General features: G+C 34.7%; 2 protein-coding genes across 2 annotated transcripts; one reads left to right on the top strand and one right to left on the bottom strand.

Moving 5' to 3' along the window:
• Positions 1-7,009: 7,009 nt before the first annotated feature.
• LOC132307717 (COP1-interacting protein 7) lies at positions 7,010-15,174 on the top strand. The gene is made up of 8 exons (XM_059805552.1): positions 7,010-7,373; positions 7,490-7,672; positions 7,972-8,084; positions 8,645-8,693; positions 8,800-8,952; positions 10,805-11,070; positions 11,451-13,237; positions 13,727-15,174. The coding sequence occupies exons 1-8, from the start codon at positions 7,315-7,317 to the stop codon at positions 14,744-14,746; spliced, it is 3,630 nt and encodes a 1,209-aa protein (XP_059661535.1). The 5' UTR covers positions 7,010-7,314; the 3' UTR covers positions 14,747-15,174.
• A 389-nt stretch (positions 15,175-15,563) lies between these two features.
• Positions 15,564-17,331, bottom strand: LOC132309748 (uncharacterized). The gene is made up of 5 exons (XM_059808031.1): positions 17,327-17,331; positions 17,110-17,242; positions 16,603-16,706; positions 16,275-16,446; positions 15,564-16,154 (listed from the first exon to the last, which is right to left on the bottom strand). Exons 1-5 carry the CDS (start codon positions 17,329-17,331, stop codon positions 15,564-15,566), a joined length of 1,005 nt encoding a protein of 334 aa, XP_059664014.1.
• Positions 17,332-18,659: the final 1,328 nt, after the last annotated feature.

Below are 18,659 nucleotides of genomic sequence, written 5' to 3'. Positions count from 1 at the left end.
CACCATACTCTCAACACTTTCTCTCAATTATTCAAAACATTTTCTCATCGATGTCTGATTGCCAAAATAAGTTCGTAAGACACGTCCCAAAATTACGCCCTCAGAAAGGTATGCTTTTCGTTTCTATTGTAACAAATTTGGCTAAGTCACAATTGCATGATCCTCATTCACACGTGTAGGATCGAGACATTAATACTAAGGTACTGCTTATATAGTATTCCAACAAATAAATACTCACTATTTTCTTTAATAATAATAATAAAAAAAAGAATGAGTAATCATTAGGAGTTCGATAGTCAGAACATAATGTATAACTCTCCAACACTAACGTCACATTGAACAGATTTGATAGAATCACGGTAAGGAATCGCAAAAAATCTAAAAAGATCACTGTGCATCGAGTGGTTGCGGTCTTATCGCACAAATTAAAAGGGATCACTTTGGGTAACCTCCAAACCTTAAACTATTTTGTTGTTCATGTCACAATTAGTGGATTTCATAATCACCATTGTCATTCAAATTTAGGTCGAACTAAGGCCACTAAGGTTGCGTTTTTAACAGGAATATATTGTACTATGTTCCATCTACATTACATTCTACTGGCTAAAAAGGTATGGAGTGACGTGTTTTCGACACCCTTTCACAAAATCCGGAGGTAGACAATGTTGTTAAGGGACATTTTAATTTGGAAGAAAAAAACACTTGCTCCTCGGACTTGTGATGATGCCACTTTGTCCCCTTTTCAGTTTTGCTAGCTTAGTTCACGCATCAAACTCAGATAGCTAGTTCGTTGAATGCCTGACAAGAACCCTAGGCCAGCGACATGGTTAATGTCAGTGTTTGCTTTTCTCTTTACAAGGATTTTTCTAGCTCGCGGTGTCATGATTGCGTTGAAAGATTATGAATTAATGACTTAAATGAAGTGACAAGACCCGCGATTTTAATTCAGAGCAATAATCAAGGTTCAAATAATATGTCATTATTTAACAAAAGTTACGGTAAAGAAAAATTTAGAAACATAAAATACTGACATTAGGCTCATAAAATTGTATTAATAATTTTAACAAAGAATTAAGAAGAGAGAAAAAAGAAGTTACTGAATGTATATCTCGTTAGTGCAAGAAGAAGAAATTTAAAGAAGAGAAAGAAAATAAGAAGAAGAAAAAAATGAGATAATATTAGGGTTGGATTGAAGAAGGGGGTGCAAACTTTTTTGAAGATAATCAAAGAAATTTGGAGAAGAGTAAAAGAGAAAAATAAGAAGGAATTAGAGAAATTTTTATAAAAGGAGAATTTTAGAAGGAGCATTATTTACACACAAACAAAGCAAAAAATATAAAATGAAAATAAAAATAAAATTAAACATAGAGAGTAGATTTATAAAAATAATATGAACCAAATCCATAATATGACTTCTGCGCATTAACGTGTTATTTTTTTATTTTTATCAAGATGACTTTATTACACAATGTGTACCCCATCTCGCCCACTGGTGTTGGAAGCAAAAGAGTGCAGAAAGACTGGTCTTTCAATATATTATAATGAAATTTTCTAAATATAGAAGGGTATTGAATCGGGCGCTTTGAATTTAAATGGGAAGAAATTTAATTTTAAATTTTAGCTAAAAATTCTTTAATTTTTAAATCAAAGTCGCCAATTCAATACCCCTAAACATAACAAGTATTTAACAAAATAAAATAAAATTTTCAGGAAGAAAAAAAAAAAAACATTCAAAAGCAAACACTAACGGCAACCAGGACGGAGTAAGGAAATTTTGTGTGGGGAGCAATAGTGCAATATTTTAGTAATTTTAGTGAGGACAATACTGTAATTTTGTATTTATATATATCAAAATGAATAAAATAGTAAGATATATTATTAAAAATAATAATAATAATTCAATGTCGGAGGGGGACCTCCCAAGCGTTCTTGATTTGATCCTTACTTCCTATTGGAGCCATGTTAATCTTTGTTAATTTAATTTCTTGCTTCATTTTTTGTTAATTAAAAATTTCTACGCTGTTTGTACACATACACATGCTGCACACCACTTATGCACTCGCCGGACTTTTTTGCCAATAATAAAAAAAATAAAAATAAAAAAAATGAAAATTTTAGCTCAATTCAAATTTTCAAAATTGCCATAAATATTTTGACTAGTTTCTTGCGGGTGCTAAATGTCATAAGACACTAACAAAATGATTAGATATTCGATGTGCTTGGTATACCAGACACATCATAATCGTTCGTGTAATACATGCACGAGTACAGACAAGCACGATGACCAGTGCACTGGACACATTTTATATCTTCTCGAGCAAAAGACCATCTTCTCCTCTAGTAAGCCGGCAATTTCCTATCTTCTCGAGCAAAAGACCATCTTCTCCTCTAGTAAGCCAGCAATTACCTATCTTCACTTCTCCTCCTGTTGAATGTTAATTCCTTCGAAATGAAGATAAAGTGATACTCCAACAAAGCTATCCAATGTAGCATGGGGTATCCTGATATCCTCTGCCACCGCACGCAATACATTCAACATTCGACAAGTACTTTAGATCACTTACACAATACTTTTATATTACATGTTGCATAAGTAATGTATTAATTTTATTGTGTAATAATTATATTGCGTAAACAATATATTGTATTGCATAAGCAGCCACAGGACATTCCGTCCCACTAATCTGGCAGTACAAGAGAAACTAATGGTATGTTTGGTTTGTAATTATAAAAATAATTATCAAGAATTTAGATAACAGAAAATAGTTTTCACTAGACAATAAAAGACAATTATTTGAAAACAGTCATTTTCATAATTGAATTTTCAGAAAACTGAACCAAGCAGAATTTTTTTTACATTTTTTTGTTTTTAATTTTTTAAAAATAAAAAACTGTTCTTAAAATTACAAACCAAGTAGACCCTAAAAAAACAGAGTCTTCCTCAATGACTTTAAGAAGCAAGAGGGCCATGCATTCCATTCAAGGTGCGTAGAAGAAGAAGACTAGGCCCATTTGCTCAGGAAATGGGCTGGCTGTTAAGGGACTGGGGAGTCCAAATCACTTTGAAATTTGATGGGCTTGGAGAGTAGTCTTGATATCCTCCAATATATAGATTCCACGTCTTAACCCACTCCCAAACTGACACTAACATGTCAGTGCTGTTAATTACTACCGTGCAAAGCTTCTCAGAAGGGAAATTTCAACCTTTTTTTTTTTTTCCGCCCCTTTGTTAATGTTTTGGGTTCAGTCGAATTGGGCCTGAAATTGTTTCTACAACTGAGACCAAATCCATTTCAACAAGGACATAAATTGGGTTGAGGGGTAGTAAAAAATCTCATTAGGGGGACCCATAATCCATCACACTTTGTCCTCTGAAAGCCCAAATTCCATAAAGAATCTGAATTTGGACTTCTTTCCACCTTAAACTTTTGGAAGTGAATGGGAAAGATTGGAAAACATCCCCTTAATGAATTATGTATGAAAGATTTTTCATCTGTAAGCAATTCTATCTAGGATGTTTTTGTTTTATTATTATTGTTATTATGAATTTATAATTAGATTTATAATATACTATGGTTTAAGAAAAAAAAAAAAATCATTCCTTACTATTTCTTTTTGAAAAAAAGTATAATCAAGAGAAAACATTGTCTCCCTTATTCAGAAAAAAAGGGAAAAAAATCACATCGTCTTATTTTGCAAGAAATAATGAAGGTCAACCTTTATACAATACATGACATGGGCTAATGCTACATTACCTCTCTTTTATTTGGTCAGCCTACGTGCTTTAAAAATTTTAAGGTGTGAAGTGTATTTTGAGATATTTTTCTCAGGAAAATGTAAAATTTTCTAGGAAACATTCCTTGGTGATAAGTATCTTCCCATCTGAAGTTCCTTGGACCCCATAAATTAATCATATGACCTGACAAATGAATGGGATGCACTCTGACATGAATGAGAGTGCTCTTGACTTGTGTGGTAATTAATGAGGTTTTTGCTTGTAAGGTGGTGGAGGTTGTTGCAATTACAAATCAATGGCTCTATGAAAACTTCATAAAAATATACATGAAACAGCTGATGGACCTACTAAATATCGTCCCAGATATGGGTGTTTGGTCATTATCATAATAGACACACAGTCATAATTTATCCAGCTAAGCTAAGGTAGATAGTTGTCTCAACATGGGCTTCATATTATATACATAATATATATATATATATAGAGAGAGAGAGAGAGACATCTATATATGTTCACGCACATCACATGTCATGTATGTGGACACAATTTACCATCTAGGCATTATGAAGTGTAGCCAATTCGTATTGAATCTCATAATTATACGCGGGATTGGGTCAATGGGGGAAGAGAGAGAGAGAGAGAGAGAGAGAGAGGGGAGGGGGGTTTTACAACGTCCTGTGAGAAACATGAAGAGCCATAAGTGCTCTTTTATGAAAATTGATAACAAGACATATGGTAACGTTCTGGAAGGGTGTACCTTTCCGCCTTGCTCTCGTTTAAAATTGTCTAAACGGGATGTTCGGTCACCACATCCCTCGTCCTCATTTCTGTTCTATTTATGTGTTTTTTTATCCCACGGGCACCTGCCCCGTTTACACCCAAATGTTTTTTTTTTGGTTTTCCCAACGCAAGGAGGATGCAACCCACACAAAAAGCGTTATTAATAGTAGTTTAATATAAAATTCAAATTACAAATATTACATAGTGGCAACACTACACATCCCAAACTAAAATTAAACCTAAACAGCGGGGGAAGGTCCCTGCCCGCACTAAAACTGCACAAATTTTATGATTCCCCAAAACCGATTTAAACAAGGCGGGTACTCCGCTGAGATCTCGCGGGACAAATTATCATCCCTAAATTGATTTAAACAAGGCAGATACCTTGCACTGATCTCACTAAAAACCGATTTAAATAAGGCGGCCGGGGTACCCGCCTCGATTTCGTAAAAGAGTCGCGCGATCAGAGTAAAAAACTTAAACTATTAGATGGGGTTAACATTTAATCCATATATATCCATTCGGATCCAATGTGAAACAAGTTCTCTACCTAAACTCATAACACCGGATCAAATAATTGGTATGTCTCTGATATCAACCGTAATGAATCGGGTATTTCGCAATTCAACTCAAAAACTTATATTATTAGATGAAACTAATTTCTCCCATATATAACCATTCAGTTTCTCATCCGATACAGAAAAGTCCTCCATATAACACTTACACGCTAAAAGGAAATTAAGATACAATCCAATGACAAGTATAAAAAGAGATCTAAAAATGTAAAATGATTTTGGCTTTACTTATGAAGCAGTTCCTTAAATGAATAAAATGATTCGTTATTGTATACACGACCACCACCACAACAACAATTATTGGCGTTCACTACATGAATATTATTATGTTCAAGTTTTTCTATTTTTAAAGTCATACCCTTAGTCAATGATTCATTCATTATGGTATAGTCATTAAAAAAAGAAAGAAAAAGGAAAATGTGCCAGATTGATATTAGAGACATCTATAACCACATGTCTATATATACCTCATTACATTAATATATATATATAGATGGGTTTTAGCCTTTTTGGACTAAAACTTTCCATTAATATATATAGATGGGTTTTAGCCTTTTGGACTAAAACTTTTCAAAGCTGCAGAGAAGAACACCGTGAATGAACATAAAAAAAATCATCCAGCATTTGATATTAGATGTAGCATATATGGATCAGTTTGCATGAAGTTTAGACAGCTCCTGATAGTGACTCGCAATAATTGAACATTAATTATTGAGCATCAAATTATGGTCTTTGAAGAGTCTATAGAAATTACAAAATATCAAAGGTTTGTGGTAAGATTCCAAAACAAGGGCAATCATTAATTAAGAAGCGAGTTAGGGTTTCAAAATGTGAAAACTATGTGCGACCCAACCATTCATAACTAGTTTATGGCTTTATGGTTCACAAGGAACATGATGTGATTACAACTTTTTATCCAACTAAAAAAAGGGGGATGCATTAAATGGCTTCCAAGCTCTTTGAAATTCAATATAGATAAATTAATTTAACATTTAAAATTAAGCATATTAAGTCATTTTTTAGTAATTAGATGCATATTTTCACCATTGCTTTCACTAATATTAAGTTTTCTAAAGAAAATGTCATGATTAGAGCACTCTTACATGAATTCCTGTCTTCTTTAATCAGATCAAGTTTTAGCAAAGATACATATTTAATTTATTGAATGTAATTTTAAAAATCTCAATCTTACACTCCAAATTCAATCACGTCATCATTTTGATGAACTCTAATTTAAAATTTCTTATAATTGAATTTGAGAGTATTAAAGTTAAATAAAAGTGATTAACGTGACCAAAGTCACACAAACACAGAATAAGAATGAAAGCTGCGTCTTCAAAATGTGAGAACGGTAATACCCTAAAAATGTGTGAGTAACACCACTTTAAAAGAATTGTATGATTGGAATATGACTGAATCAAAATGCAAAATTGTGAACTCAAAATTTTAAGAGAGATTTGGCCTGAAGATCCTTGTTTAGGAATCAATGGGCAAAACTCATCCAAATCAATCTTAGTTATGACAGTATTTTGGACCTAAAATCAATCTTATTAAATGTCTGTATTTGGGACCTACTACCTAATTAGGTCTCATGCCTTTCCATGCCTACCTGACAAGAAGTTTTAGGATAAATGTAGGGAAGACTTGGATGAAATTATTAGGTTTCCAAACATGCCCTAATAAACTGGAAGATTGCTCTGCTACCATTGGTGGGAGGCGGGAACGTTACTCATTACAAGTGGCAGGCACTGTATTATTCTTTGCCCACTTTCTCACTCTACAATAGTGTGATACAGCGAAGCAAAGCAGAGAGAGAGAGAGAGGAGCTCGCTTTCTCGTCTCTTGAAGTACAAGATTACAAAAAAAAGTGAATCGACCTCTCAACTAAACTATTGATTGAGATTGCACAAACACACACTCACACACTCACTTTCACCGACTCACCTCACAAGCACCTCATCAAACACCTTTGATTCATTATCTCTATGCGCAGAGGTGTCGGCACTTATTTATTGGACCCACATTTGAATAATCAAATCCCTCCCAACCTCACTCGCATGTGCCCCAGCGCTCTCTCTCTCTCTCTGTGTTTGTGTGTGTGACTGTGTGTAATTCAGATGAAGAAAATTGATTAGACTTCGAAGATCAGAAGAAATCGACAATAAGAATGTATGCAACTGACAAGATGGAATTTTGAATCTCTCTCTCTCTCTCTCTCAAAGTATGGATCCAAGAACTCGTCTTGATCATGCTCTGTTTCAGCTCACGCCAACCAGGACCAGGTACTGTGAATTGTGAATTACTTGTTCAAATTCTCACCCAATTTGTCAATTCAGAGTCTGTTACTCTCTCTCATTGTGTTCATTATGTGTTCTAACACTTGTTTGATCGTATGAAGATGTGATCTGGTTATCTTTGCTGGTGGCGCGAACGAGAAGCTTGCGTCTGGACTACTTGAACCATTCCTTTCGCATCTCAAATCCGCAAAAGATCAGATTCAGAAAGGCGGTTATTCAGTTACTCTTCAACCGCCTTCAAGAGCCACCGATGTTTCGTGGTTCACCAAGGCCACTTTAGAAAGGTTACTTTTGTGTTTCTTACTCAGCCAAGTTATTAATTTTGGATCTATGCAACACAATGTGCTAGTAATTTTCAAAATTGATCTTCATCTATACTGTTCTCTGTAGATTTATCACTGTTAGATTGATATTTAAGCAAAGTTTTTGCTTGAGTAGCCATTTAGATTGTTTTGCATCCCTATTGTTGTTAGTTTTCTTAATTATTGTGTGTTTTAACAGATTTGTGCACTTGATTGTTGCTAATTTGCTTGATCGTTCTGTTTTGTCATTCATTTTCTTTTTTCTTTATTTCTGGCTTCAGATTTGTGAGATTTGTTAGCACTCCTGAAGTTCTTGAGAGATTTGTTACAATAGAGAGAGAGATTGAACAGATTGAGAATTCGGTTCCGTTAACCGTGGCCGCAGAGACAGAAGGTATGATTGAAGATTTATTTTCCATAATGATTCTCTTAAACTGTGTCTTTGCCTTCACTGGCTGCTGAATTTTCAATTTTGTTCAGCTGATTAATTATATGCTCAGTCTTTTCTACTAATTTGGTAGTTATTATTCACTCATGAGCTTCTATTATGACTGGGTTTTGCATTATATTTCCCCTGTTACCAGGGTGTTAATTTTTTCCATGAATCATAGACGTAGGCATTTAGAAAAGATATATATATATATATATATATATATATTTTTTTTTTTTCTTTCCTTTTTATCTCTGAAATTATTTGGGGTTGATGTGTTGAAATATTTTTAGAAAAAATGAGATAATCTTGTCATGATGGTCATTATTATATTCTCAACTGATTGTCCTTTGTGCTGGGGTATGATGACAAACCACAACTTTTTGATAGGTCATTAACAATAAAGGGAGACTTTTTACCCTGTGATAGATGTCAAAATATAGAACTACATTCTTGTAGAATGTAGATTGATTCACCACCTTGAACATTGTAACTGTTGTTATTCACTAGCTTAAAATATGCAGGAAATTTGTCAAACGGAACCAGTGATGCTGCACAGGAAGAAAATCCCAAGTAAAATTATCTCATCTTTCACTCTGTCGTACCTAATGACTATATATACTAAAATAACAGTGGTATATATTCTCTTCAGTAACTTTTTTCTACTGGTGATGAACAGAGTCCGTCTTCAACGTGTTCTGGAGGCTAGGAAGGCAATGCTCCGGAAAGAGCAGGCAATGGCTTATGCTCGTGCTTTAGTTGCAGGGTTTGAGATGGACTATATAGATGATCTCATATCCTTTGCTGATGCTTTTGGAGCTTCGCGTTTAAGGTATGAAAGGAATGATTATTATAATTGTGACATCAACCAACCACTTCTGAATTCGATGTAAAATTTTAGCTCAGATGGTGCATTAGCTTTTTGGTGTTCAGTTGATTCTTTAATTTGTTGTTCCTTTTGTGCCACTGACATGGTTTCTGCATCGAAAATCTGTCATCAGTCAGAAGCTACCTTGACTGGCACCAAGATCCATTTTCTAGTATAGCTGAATCATATTCGTTGCTCTAATATCCAAATATCGACAGATTTAGCATGTTTCCTCAATTCATTAAAATTAAATTGCATCCATATCAGCCATATTGTGGTTAGTGAACTACATGTAATTTTCAAAGCACCCAACTGGCTGAACGAAATCAGTGAGAGGTTAGATTATACATTAGTCATAGAAAGTGATTCACATGGATGGCCTTATACATTCACATTTCACAATTTATTCCAGAATAACTTTCTTTTTTCATCATCTAGATCAAGAAGTTTCACATTTTCTTTTCTTTCTTCATATACATGAACAGCAGAGACTGAAGAAGTTATTACCTAACTTTCAAGCAACTGAAGTTAAACAATGTAACAACAAACTAGAATTTTTCGTGGTGTTATTGTTAAATTAAACTTCAGAAACTTGAAATAAATTAGGAGGGAAGCAAGACAAAATAAGAACAACTCTATTCCCAGCTACTAGAATTCTATTTTTATTACATGAGCCCATTCTGTGAAGCATCCAGAAGCTGTTAAGGGGAACATCTTTGTATTTACTCGTATATTTTTAGTATTCATGTTACAAATTGGTCCTAAGCTACCTAACACAACTGTGATGTTGTGGCCCGAATTTGGTTTCGGGTCGCATTGCGACCCATTTACGACCCAATGACCCATTGATTGAGTGGGATTATTGAGACGCTAAAAATCACAGAGAGAGAGAGAGAGAGTAAGAGTAAGAGCAAGAGCTAGGGTTTGGAGGCTGAAACTTGTAATCTCCTATTTTTCGCATAGCGAAAACTTTTGCCGGATCTCCACCATGGATGTAGGCTTAGCTGAAACAGTCTAAATCTTTTTGTTCTTTGTGTGGCGTGTTTATTTTTTCTGTCATGTTTCTTGATATGTTGCGTTTGTCGTAACAACCACCCTTCTTTTTCCAAGCTTCGGACCGACTGAAAGGATAAGACACTGAACATGACAAGCAGTAAGCAGGGTTACGACAAAATTAGAACCCATCATAATATATTCAAAGCTCATTTTGCTTCTGGATTTGAAGTTTAAACATTGTAACTACGAGCTGGAATTTGTCTCTTACAGTTGTTTCATATAAGAACCAGCATCTCACACATTTTTTATTTTTTATTTTTATTTTTATTTATGTAAAATCACTTTGCCCAGAAAATTCATCCATACTAGTGTCAAAATTGTGATAAAAATGATGTCAGCTACAATATACCATCAGTTTTTTTTTTTTTTTTCATAAATAAAATATCATCAGTTCAATTCCTGCAATGCTGTCAGGTATAATTGTAAGCAGCATTTTACTGATTGAATTGTTTGAATAATATATTTATACAGGTTTCATATTTTCATCCTTAAATTTGAGATTTATTTTGGGTTTCAAATTCCCATCCTGACATTTTGGATATTTTTCAAATCTTCGGAGTAGAAGTTTGATTCAAGATCCTATCATCCTAGGTTCTGGATTCTTTTCAGTTTTAATGATTGTAGTTTTTCGTTTTTTCTTCTTTTCCTCTTTTGTTGCACATTCATATATAAAATGTTCTTTTGCATAATTACAAATTGAAAAAAGAAAAAAAAGTTCTTTTGGATCTCAGTTGAAGTTTTTCGAACTGAGTTTGTTTAGGGGAGCATGTGTAAATTTCATGGAATTGTGCAAGAGAAAGAATGACGATGGGCTCTGGATGGATGAAGTAGCGGCAATGCAGGCATCTCAAGCAGAATTGTCATACATGGCAACATCTGGAATCATTCTTGCTGGTGAAGATTATGGTCATAGTCAAGATTTCATGATAAATGTCCAGAATGGTGGCCTTTCTAGCAGTAAACAGAATGCCTCTATAGATGCGTCTGATTCAACCATAAGTCACGGAAGTTTAGACATTAACCAAGGTATGGTTGAATATCCTTTTTTATTTTATTTTATGATTTGTGCTCTAAAATGAGTTAATAACCAGGATTGATTGCATGTTGGTTATTTATAATCCATGCACTTTGCTCTTGCCATCTTTGAAGTCCATTGTTTTGTTTTGCTTTACTTCCTAATGCGTAGTGACATAATTAGATTTGGTCTTCACGCTCATAAAAGATGGCCCTTGTTCCAGAAACAGCCTTAAGTTAGTTTATTTGAAGCCTTAACATCTTGAGTAAATATGGTCAATTTTATACAATATATCTCTCCTTATAATTGAGAGACATATCCGTATATTTCATGACTGTTCTTTCCATTGTAGTACTGGTTCATCCTTGATGTTTAAAAATATGATGTGCAGATAATAGCTTGCCAACATCATCTCAGATGCATACAACAGATGCAAAAGCTCAAATACCAATGTCGTGGCCAAACCATCTACCTCAGTACATGCACAATTTCCAAGGTCCTTTTTATCAACAAATGCCCCCATATCAAGGCTATCCTTTTCAAGGCATGCCGGTTGCCCCTCCTTACTATCCAGGGAATATGCCATGGCCTTCAAATGTGGAGGATTCTGCTCAAGGTCTTGAGCGGGAACCAGATGACCGTCGGAATCATAGATCATCTTCCAGGAATAGAGAGAAATTTTCACACGGGAAAGGGTCAAAAATGTCAGAACAAGGTGATAACACTGAGCCCAGTGACTCCAATACTGAGAGTGATTCAGACGAGTATCTGCAGCATGAGAAAAAAATTTCTTCGACTGAGCAGCTCCGGAAAACAAAGAAAGGGAAAAGGTCCTCAGGAAAGGTAGTTATTCGTAATATTAATTACATCACATCAAAGAGAGATGGGGGAAAAGGCGGTATCTCTGAAGGAGATTCATCTGAGGATGAATTCATTGATGGAGAATCTCTTAAACAGCAGGTGGAGGAAGCTGTTGGGTCACTGGAGAGACACCATAAATCAACCTCCCGTGTTAATAGGAAGCGAGAAGGGAGCCAGCAACATAGCCTTGTGAATGGATCACGTGATGCTGTCAATATTAACGATGTAGTTGAAAATAAATCTGAAGGAGCAAAAGGAAATGAGAACTGGGACATTTTCCAGAACATTCTTTTGAAGGATGCAGATTCAGGATCTAATGGTATAGATTCGCACCCTGTACAGGTTCAGGAGGAGTATTTTGGAAATAAGAACTCTGGGGAAGGAGTGCCAATTGCATTTAACATGGAAATGGATGAAGTGACAAAACATCATGCAATTTCAAGTGATTCCTTTGTTGTGACTCAGAGGGGTACAGGTAATGAAGGTAATAATATCCTCATCAAAAATCTTGAAGCAGGAGAGAATATCCGACAAGTTATTAAGAACAGGGACGGCACTTATGAGGAGTTGTTATTTTCTCAGAGAATTGAAGAGTCAGAAAACTATTCACGAGCCACTTTATCTGATTGTGCCACTGAAGCCTCCACTGTTAAGATCCAAAAAGGAGGAGACTGGTTCCTCAGTGGCCAACCCAATACGTCAGCAGCTCAGGATAAAAGCTTAGACTGCAGTATATTTGATGGAGATCACACTTCATCATTAGTGGGTGATGGCAACCAGAGTCAGACAAATAGGAGGGATGCTTTTGTGGACGACTCTTTCATGGTTCAAGCTCGCCAAACCAGTTACCCATATGACTCTCAAATGACGACAGACATATGCATGGTCTCAGACATTATTGGAGCGACCGAACAAGAAAATAGCAAACCAGATAATTTACAAGAGAAGGTTGAAGCCACGAGTGTTTGTGAGCCGGATGACCTTTACATGGTGCTTGGAAGAAATTCAACTGCTGAGCAAACAGTGACAACTTGGAATCCTGAAATGGATTACGCAAATAACAATTCATTGACTGAAGCAGTTAAAAGGCACTCTCATAGTGAATCAACTGAAAGCGTTGATGCTAAGCTTCCCTCTAATGGGAAGGCAACCAACAGTAAAACTCGTGGAGCTCCAGAAGCAAAAGTTTCAAATAAAGAAGCAAGGTCTAAAGCATTAGTTGGATCTCTTGCAAAGAGCAAATCTGAGATAACATCAAGGGGCAAGAAACCATCTTCTGTAAGCAGAACCATGGTTCAGAAGAGCAAATCTGTGAAGGTATTGAAAATGCATGTAGTTGAGTGCTTCAACATTCCATGGAATTGGAAACCATTTCATTGTGTTTTAGTAGAATTTAAAAGAGTCCATTCTCCCCCCCCCCCCTCTCTCTCTCTCTCTCTTCCAAAAGGTGAGTCCATTCTCTTTCCATTTCACTCGGAATGACATAAAAAAAAGAAAAAAAAACTTTCGAAGATTTTATCTTTCTCATGTCAAATAGATTTTTATTTTTTATTTTTCTTCGGCGGGGATTCTGTGAAATAGAATTACATATTCCTACCGTGATCAGTGGCAATGGCTTCATTCTAGTCCAGGGGTCCTATTGGATTTATGCCTTGAAATGCTATCGAAACAATTTGGAATTGTTCCATCTCATGTGCTCTCTGTCTGCCTTGATTTGCTCATATATCATGAAATTTATTTGCTGTTCCCCTTTTTCCTTCTTTTGAATTTATGCTTAATATATTTTTACCACCTTCTTATGCATAGGAAGAAGAAAGTAGAAAGAAAAAGGAGGAATTACTGACTGAACGTCAAAAGAGAATTGCTGAAAGAAGTGCTGCTGGTGGTTCTACTCCAGCAACATCCAAGAGGAACTCAAAAGAGACTAAGACAGCTATAGCTTCCGTGAAAAGTGAGAAGCTAAAAAGTCAATCTTCAATTGAGGAGACAAAGAAATTACATAAACCAGTCCTTCGGAGTTCCACCATAGATCGTCTTGCAGCTGCACGGATAAGTCACGAGTTGTCATCAGCTGAATCAAAATCCAATCAACCTAGAAAAGCAGCCTTGAAGGAAAATGGTGTGATGGGTACTACGATATCACAGAAGAGTGCTGGGGCTGGGAACAAGAAACAAAGTGCTAACAAGGTTAGACCTTCAGATAAAAAAAACAGCCCAAAGGAATTGCATTCTTCTCTCTCTGATGCCCAGGAGAAGAAGGATCATGTAGATGCCATAGCACCAAAATCAGTAGAGCTGAGAAGTGCCCAAGCAACTCAAGCTTCTTCTGATGGCATTGATGATTCTGAAAACATTAAGGAGTTATGCAGCGTGTCTTCAATCGAGAAGAATGGAGGAGACATGAATTCAGAAAGAGAGAATTTGGATGACAAGAGCGGCAACAGGATTTTACCCAACGGAGACTTGCGTGCGCCTTCTGAAGATTTCTCTCCGGAGTATGACAATGGGGTGATATCTGAAGGATCGATGGCTCTTCATGAAGACACAACAGTTTCTAAAAATGGTGGTGAGTCTATTACTTATACGACTGCACGTGCTCTGCCCACATCGCCTGACAAAGCTTTGAACAATTTTGAGAATGGTTCAGCAAATGAAGACGTTCCTGTCACGCCAGAAATTTCTGAGATAGAAATATCTACTCCCCCACCAAATATTGAAATGAGCCCTGAACCAGTCTACTCCAGGAAGAAATGGAACAGTGGTGAAAGCTCTCCTAAAGCTGCCAAAGGGTTCAGAAAGCTCCTAATGTTTGGTCGGAAAAGCTGAAACATATTGTGAACTGATCTTTTTTAGACTTTGTTTATTCTATGCTACACAATTGTGTTACAAAGCCATTGGATAATTCTTCTCTTCGGAAAATGGAGCAGGGTGTGAATCCACCTATTGAATTGTTTGATTGACCGGCCAATGTGCTCCATGTAGCTTCCGGATGGAAGAAGTTGGATTGCTCTCATAATAAGGCCGTGGGTTTTGCTGCCGTATGGAAGAGTCATTTTGTAATTTATCTGGTTACAGTACAGAGGGTGTAAACAGGTAATCCTTTTGTTTGGTGTATTCTACTCTGGATTAATAAATCTATGAGTCTGTCTTGTTTGTTTCATTTGTATTCTTTATTCAATGTTATGTTTGTGTGTATAATGCAATATTTTGACAATTCGTTTTTGCAATATATAAATTTTGTCCATTTTTCTTAATTATTCTTTATGCTTGGATAATTTTCTTATATCTTGTTGGACTAGCATTTGTATTAAATTTTTGTGGATTCATTACCCATATTGTTTTTAAAAATATTAAGGATTTCATTCACAACATCAAAGTACAATGAGTATCGATGTACAGTTAATCTATGCTAAAGAACTACAAGCAAACTATGGTAGGACAATGAAACTGACAAGATTAAACTAAGATAATCCTCTGCCACTCCTTTATTTAGCATTTTTCTGTCAGGTGGTGCTGCGAGCCTCTTCATTGTCCAAATGTCATGCCGGTTTCGTGTGCAAACAAACATACTCAGTGTTAAGCTTGTAATCGGATTTCTGGCTCCGCCATGGATGTAGTCTCAACTGATCATCTCTCTTGATACTCAGAAATCCTCCTCGGAAGAGCTACTGGAACCACTTGTACTATCCGAACTGTCCTCAAAATCCAATCCGTAAGAGCTAGTGGAACCATTTGTACCATCTGATCTGCCCTCATACTCAAATGAAAAGCTCATCAAACTTTCACAATCTGATTCAGAATCACTTAACTTGCTCTTCCTCATCGTCTCTTCACATTCTGAAGCTTCAATCATTTGCCTGCGTTCCAAAGGCCTTGGCTCTCTCAGATGGTCATCAGCTATCACACTCATCAACCAGAGCTCCACCGCATCTGGCACTGAATATTGCATACAAAGATTCTTCTGATATTCCAAATCCACTTCCGAAGAGCTACTGGAATCACCTGTACTATCAAAACTGTCCTCAGGCTCGCATGAAAACCTCATTGAACTCTCACAATCTGATCCAGAATGACTTGACACGCTCTTCCTCGTCATCTCCTCACATTCTGAAACTTTGATCATTTGCCTGCTTTCCCAAGGTCTTGGCTCTATAAGATGGTCATCGGCTATTGCACTCATCAACCGGAGCTTCACATCATCCGGTACTGAATTTATACAAAGATTCTCCTTCATCTGCAGTATATATAATACACAGATAATGTAAGAATTCACAGAAGCAACAGAAAGAATGAACGAAACTGGTTGGTTTATAACTTTATAGGAATGGTATTTTAGACTGATTAATATAATTACCTCCTCGTCCACAAGATTTCCAGGCAACAATCCAACATTGGTCTTCACAAATTCACTACCATAACGATCTCGGAATAGATTTTGTAGCAAACGCAGCTCTTGAAGATCCTCACACACTGAGCTAGCAAACACCAAACTTGATATAGCCTTGTTCACTTCAGTTGGCAAATCACTGCAACATTAAATCAGAACATCTATCAGTAATCAATTCTGGATTAAAAGACAAAAAAAAAAATAAAAAAAAAAAAGGCTCACTCATCAGAATCGATTCATGTGAAAATATAATTTAAATACACAGAAGATTATACTAATAAGGAATATTTCATACCAGTTTTTGCTAATACATTGAACTTGACGGTAGACCTGCGCACTGAATTGGTCCACTCGATTATATGCACATTCTATGCACATGTCCTTGTAGAGATGCTCAACCTGCAAAAAAAGGAGGAATGAAATTAAATTATTTGTGAGGTTTTATTAAATTATGAACAGCAAAAACAAGCTTTCTATGGTTTAAATGAAAATTATTTTTATACTATAAAACAGTAGGACAAAACAACAATTTTGATCTATTATTAGTTAACTAAAAAAAAAACTATTTTTGATCAATTCCCATTTCATAATTTTGAATCATGGGCATTTAACCTGGACTTGTATAGTCAGATGAAATATTTTAAATTATATTTTCAACAAACACAAACAAAATTTCAAATTGTATTTTCACATGAAACAGAATGATATTAACAAAATTCAAAAAATCACGTCCTATAATATTGAAAGAAATTTTATGAAAACAATTAGCGCGCAAAGTTGTGAGAATAATTTAATTAGTTACCTTAGCAAAAGCTTCATCATGTCGACCCGTCTTGAGTAGCTGAGCAACATTAGCAGAAGATTGCTTTATGATGGAATTCCTCCGACTCTTCTGAATCTTCAGCTCGCGCCAAAGGTTCTTAATCAGTTTCTTGCTGCACCAATATTTAACACAACTAGTCAGCCAACTAATGCATGAAAATTTTAAAGCAAAATATTATTGAAATATTTTACCTTACTTCATTTTAAAACCAAAATAAAACCAAAAAAAATAGTGTCCTTTAATGATCAATTTAATCAAGTACATATGGACTTCTTTTTTTTTTTTTTTTTGTCACATCAGTTTTTGCTTTTCTCAGTATGTTTATGGTTAAATAAGATTGAGTGACCGATGGTGCATGCATGTTTCTACGTTAATCTTATATAAAGTTTTTTCTTTTTCTTGGAACAGAAGTAACTAGGTAACAATATCAATCGATTGTGTATTACACACCTAAGACAACACATATATCTATATCTATATTTATATTATTAAAATTACAAATCGTTTCATACATTTTTCCTAATGATATTTCCTTTTTTTTAATTCAATTATCTTTCTAACTCTTCCCTAAATAAAATAATTTACCTTTTAATTCTAATTCTATTCTCTTTCTAATTCTTTCCTAAATAATAATTTAATTTTAAAATTATTTTATTTTACTATCCAAAAATGTATAAAATAGTTTTCATAAACACAAACTTTTATACTCTTTATAAAACTCTTTAATTGAGAATATTAATTGAAAATAAAGTTTATCAATTACATATTAATTATATTATTGTATTAAAATATATCTCTTTTCGCTTTAATTAAGACACTTAACAAAAACAAACTCAATAAATTCACGACTTTTTATATTATTGTATTAAAATAAAAATATATCTCTTTCCGCTTTAATTTGGACACTTGACAACAACAAAGTCAATAAATTCATGATTTTTTTTTCATAGGACACCTAACAAAAACAAACTCAATACAAATTCATGATTTTTTTTATATTATATTATATTATTTTATTGTTAAAAAATGTATATATAAAGAGTTTTCATTAAATACAAACTCTTCCATTTTATTTAATAAACTGCAAATAACATATTAAACACAAACTCTTTATAAAATAATTTGATTGATAATTGAGATTAAATTTAAACTAGCTAGAAAGAAAAGGTTATAAATATAAGAATTGCATACCACTTATTAGCTCTTCTTTGATTCTTTCCTCCGAACACACAGAAAAACATAATGAATGAATGTTAATTCGAATCGAAAAACCCTTCAAATTAAGAACAAACCTAAACCTAGAATATTTTTAGACTCTCAGATTTACGCAGCATATAAATACTATATATATATATATATGATAATGTCTCAGATATATATCATGTAACTTCTCAAGTAAATCAGCTGTATAAATTGTGTCGTGAAATCTAAGCAATGTGGAGAAATGTTACAGTGAAATCGATTTCAAGGTAATTGCGGTGAGGTCTATCTGTTTTTATTGTTATCTCATATAAAATATTGAAACGTGC

The sequence above is a fragment of the Cornus florida genome, unplaced genomic scaffold (genome assembly GCF_030987335.1).
Source record: "Cornus florida cultivar Cherokee Brave unplaced genomic scaffold, ASM3098733v1 CherokeeBrave_3.0.0_Hap2_Chr05, whole genome shotgun sequence".
Classification (NCBI taxonomy): Eukaryota; Viridiplantae; Streptophyta; class Magnoliopsida; order Cornales; family Cornaceae; genus Cornus; species Cornus florida.
Note: the sequence above shows the minus strand (reverse complement) of the source record. Positions and strands in the feature narration are given on the sequence as shown.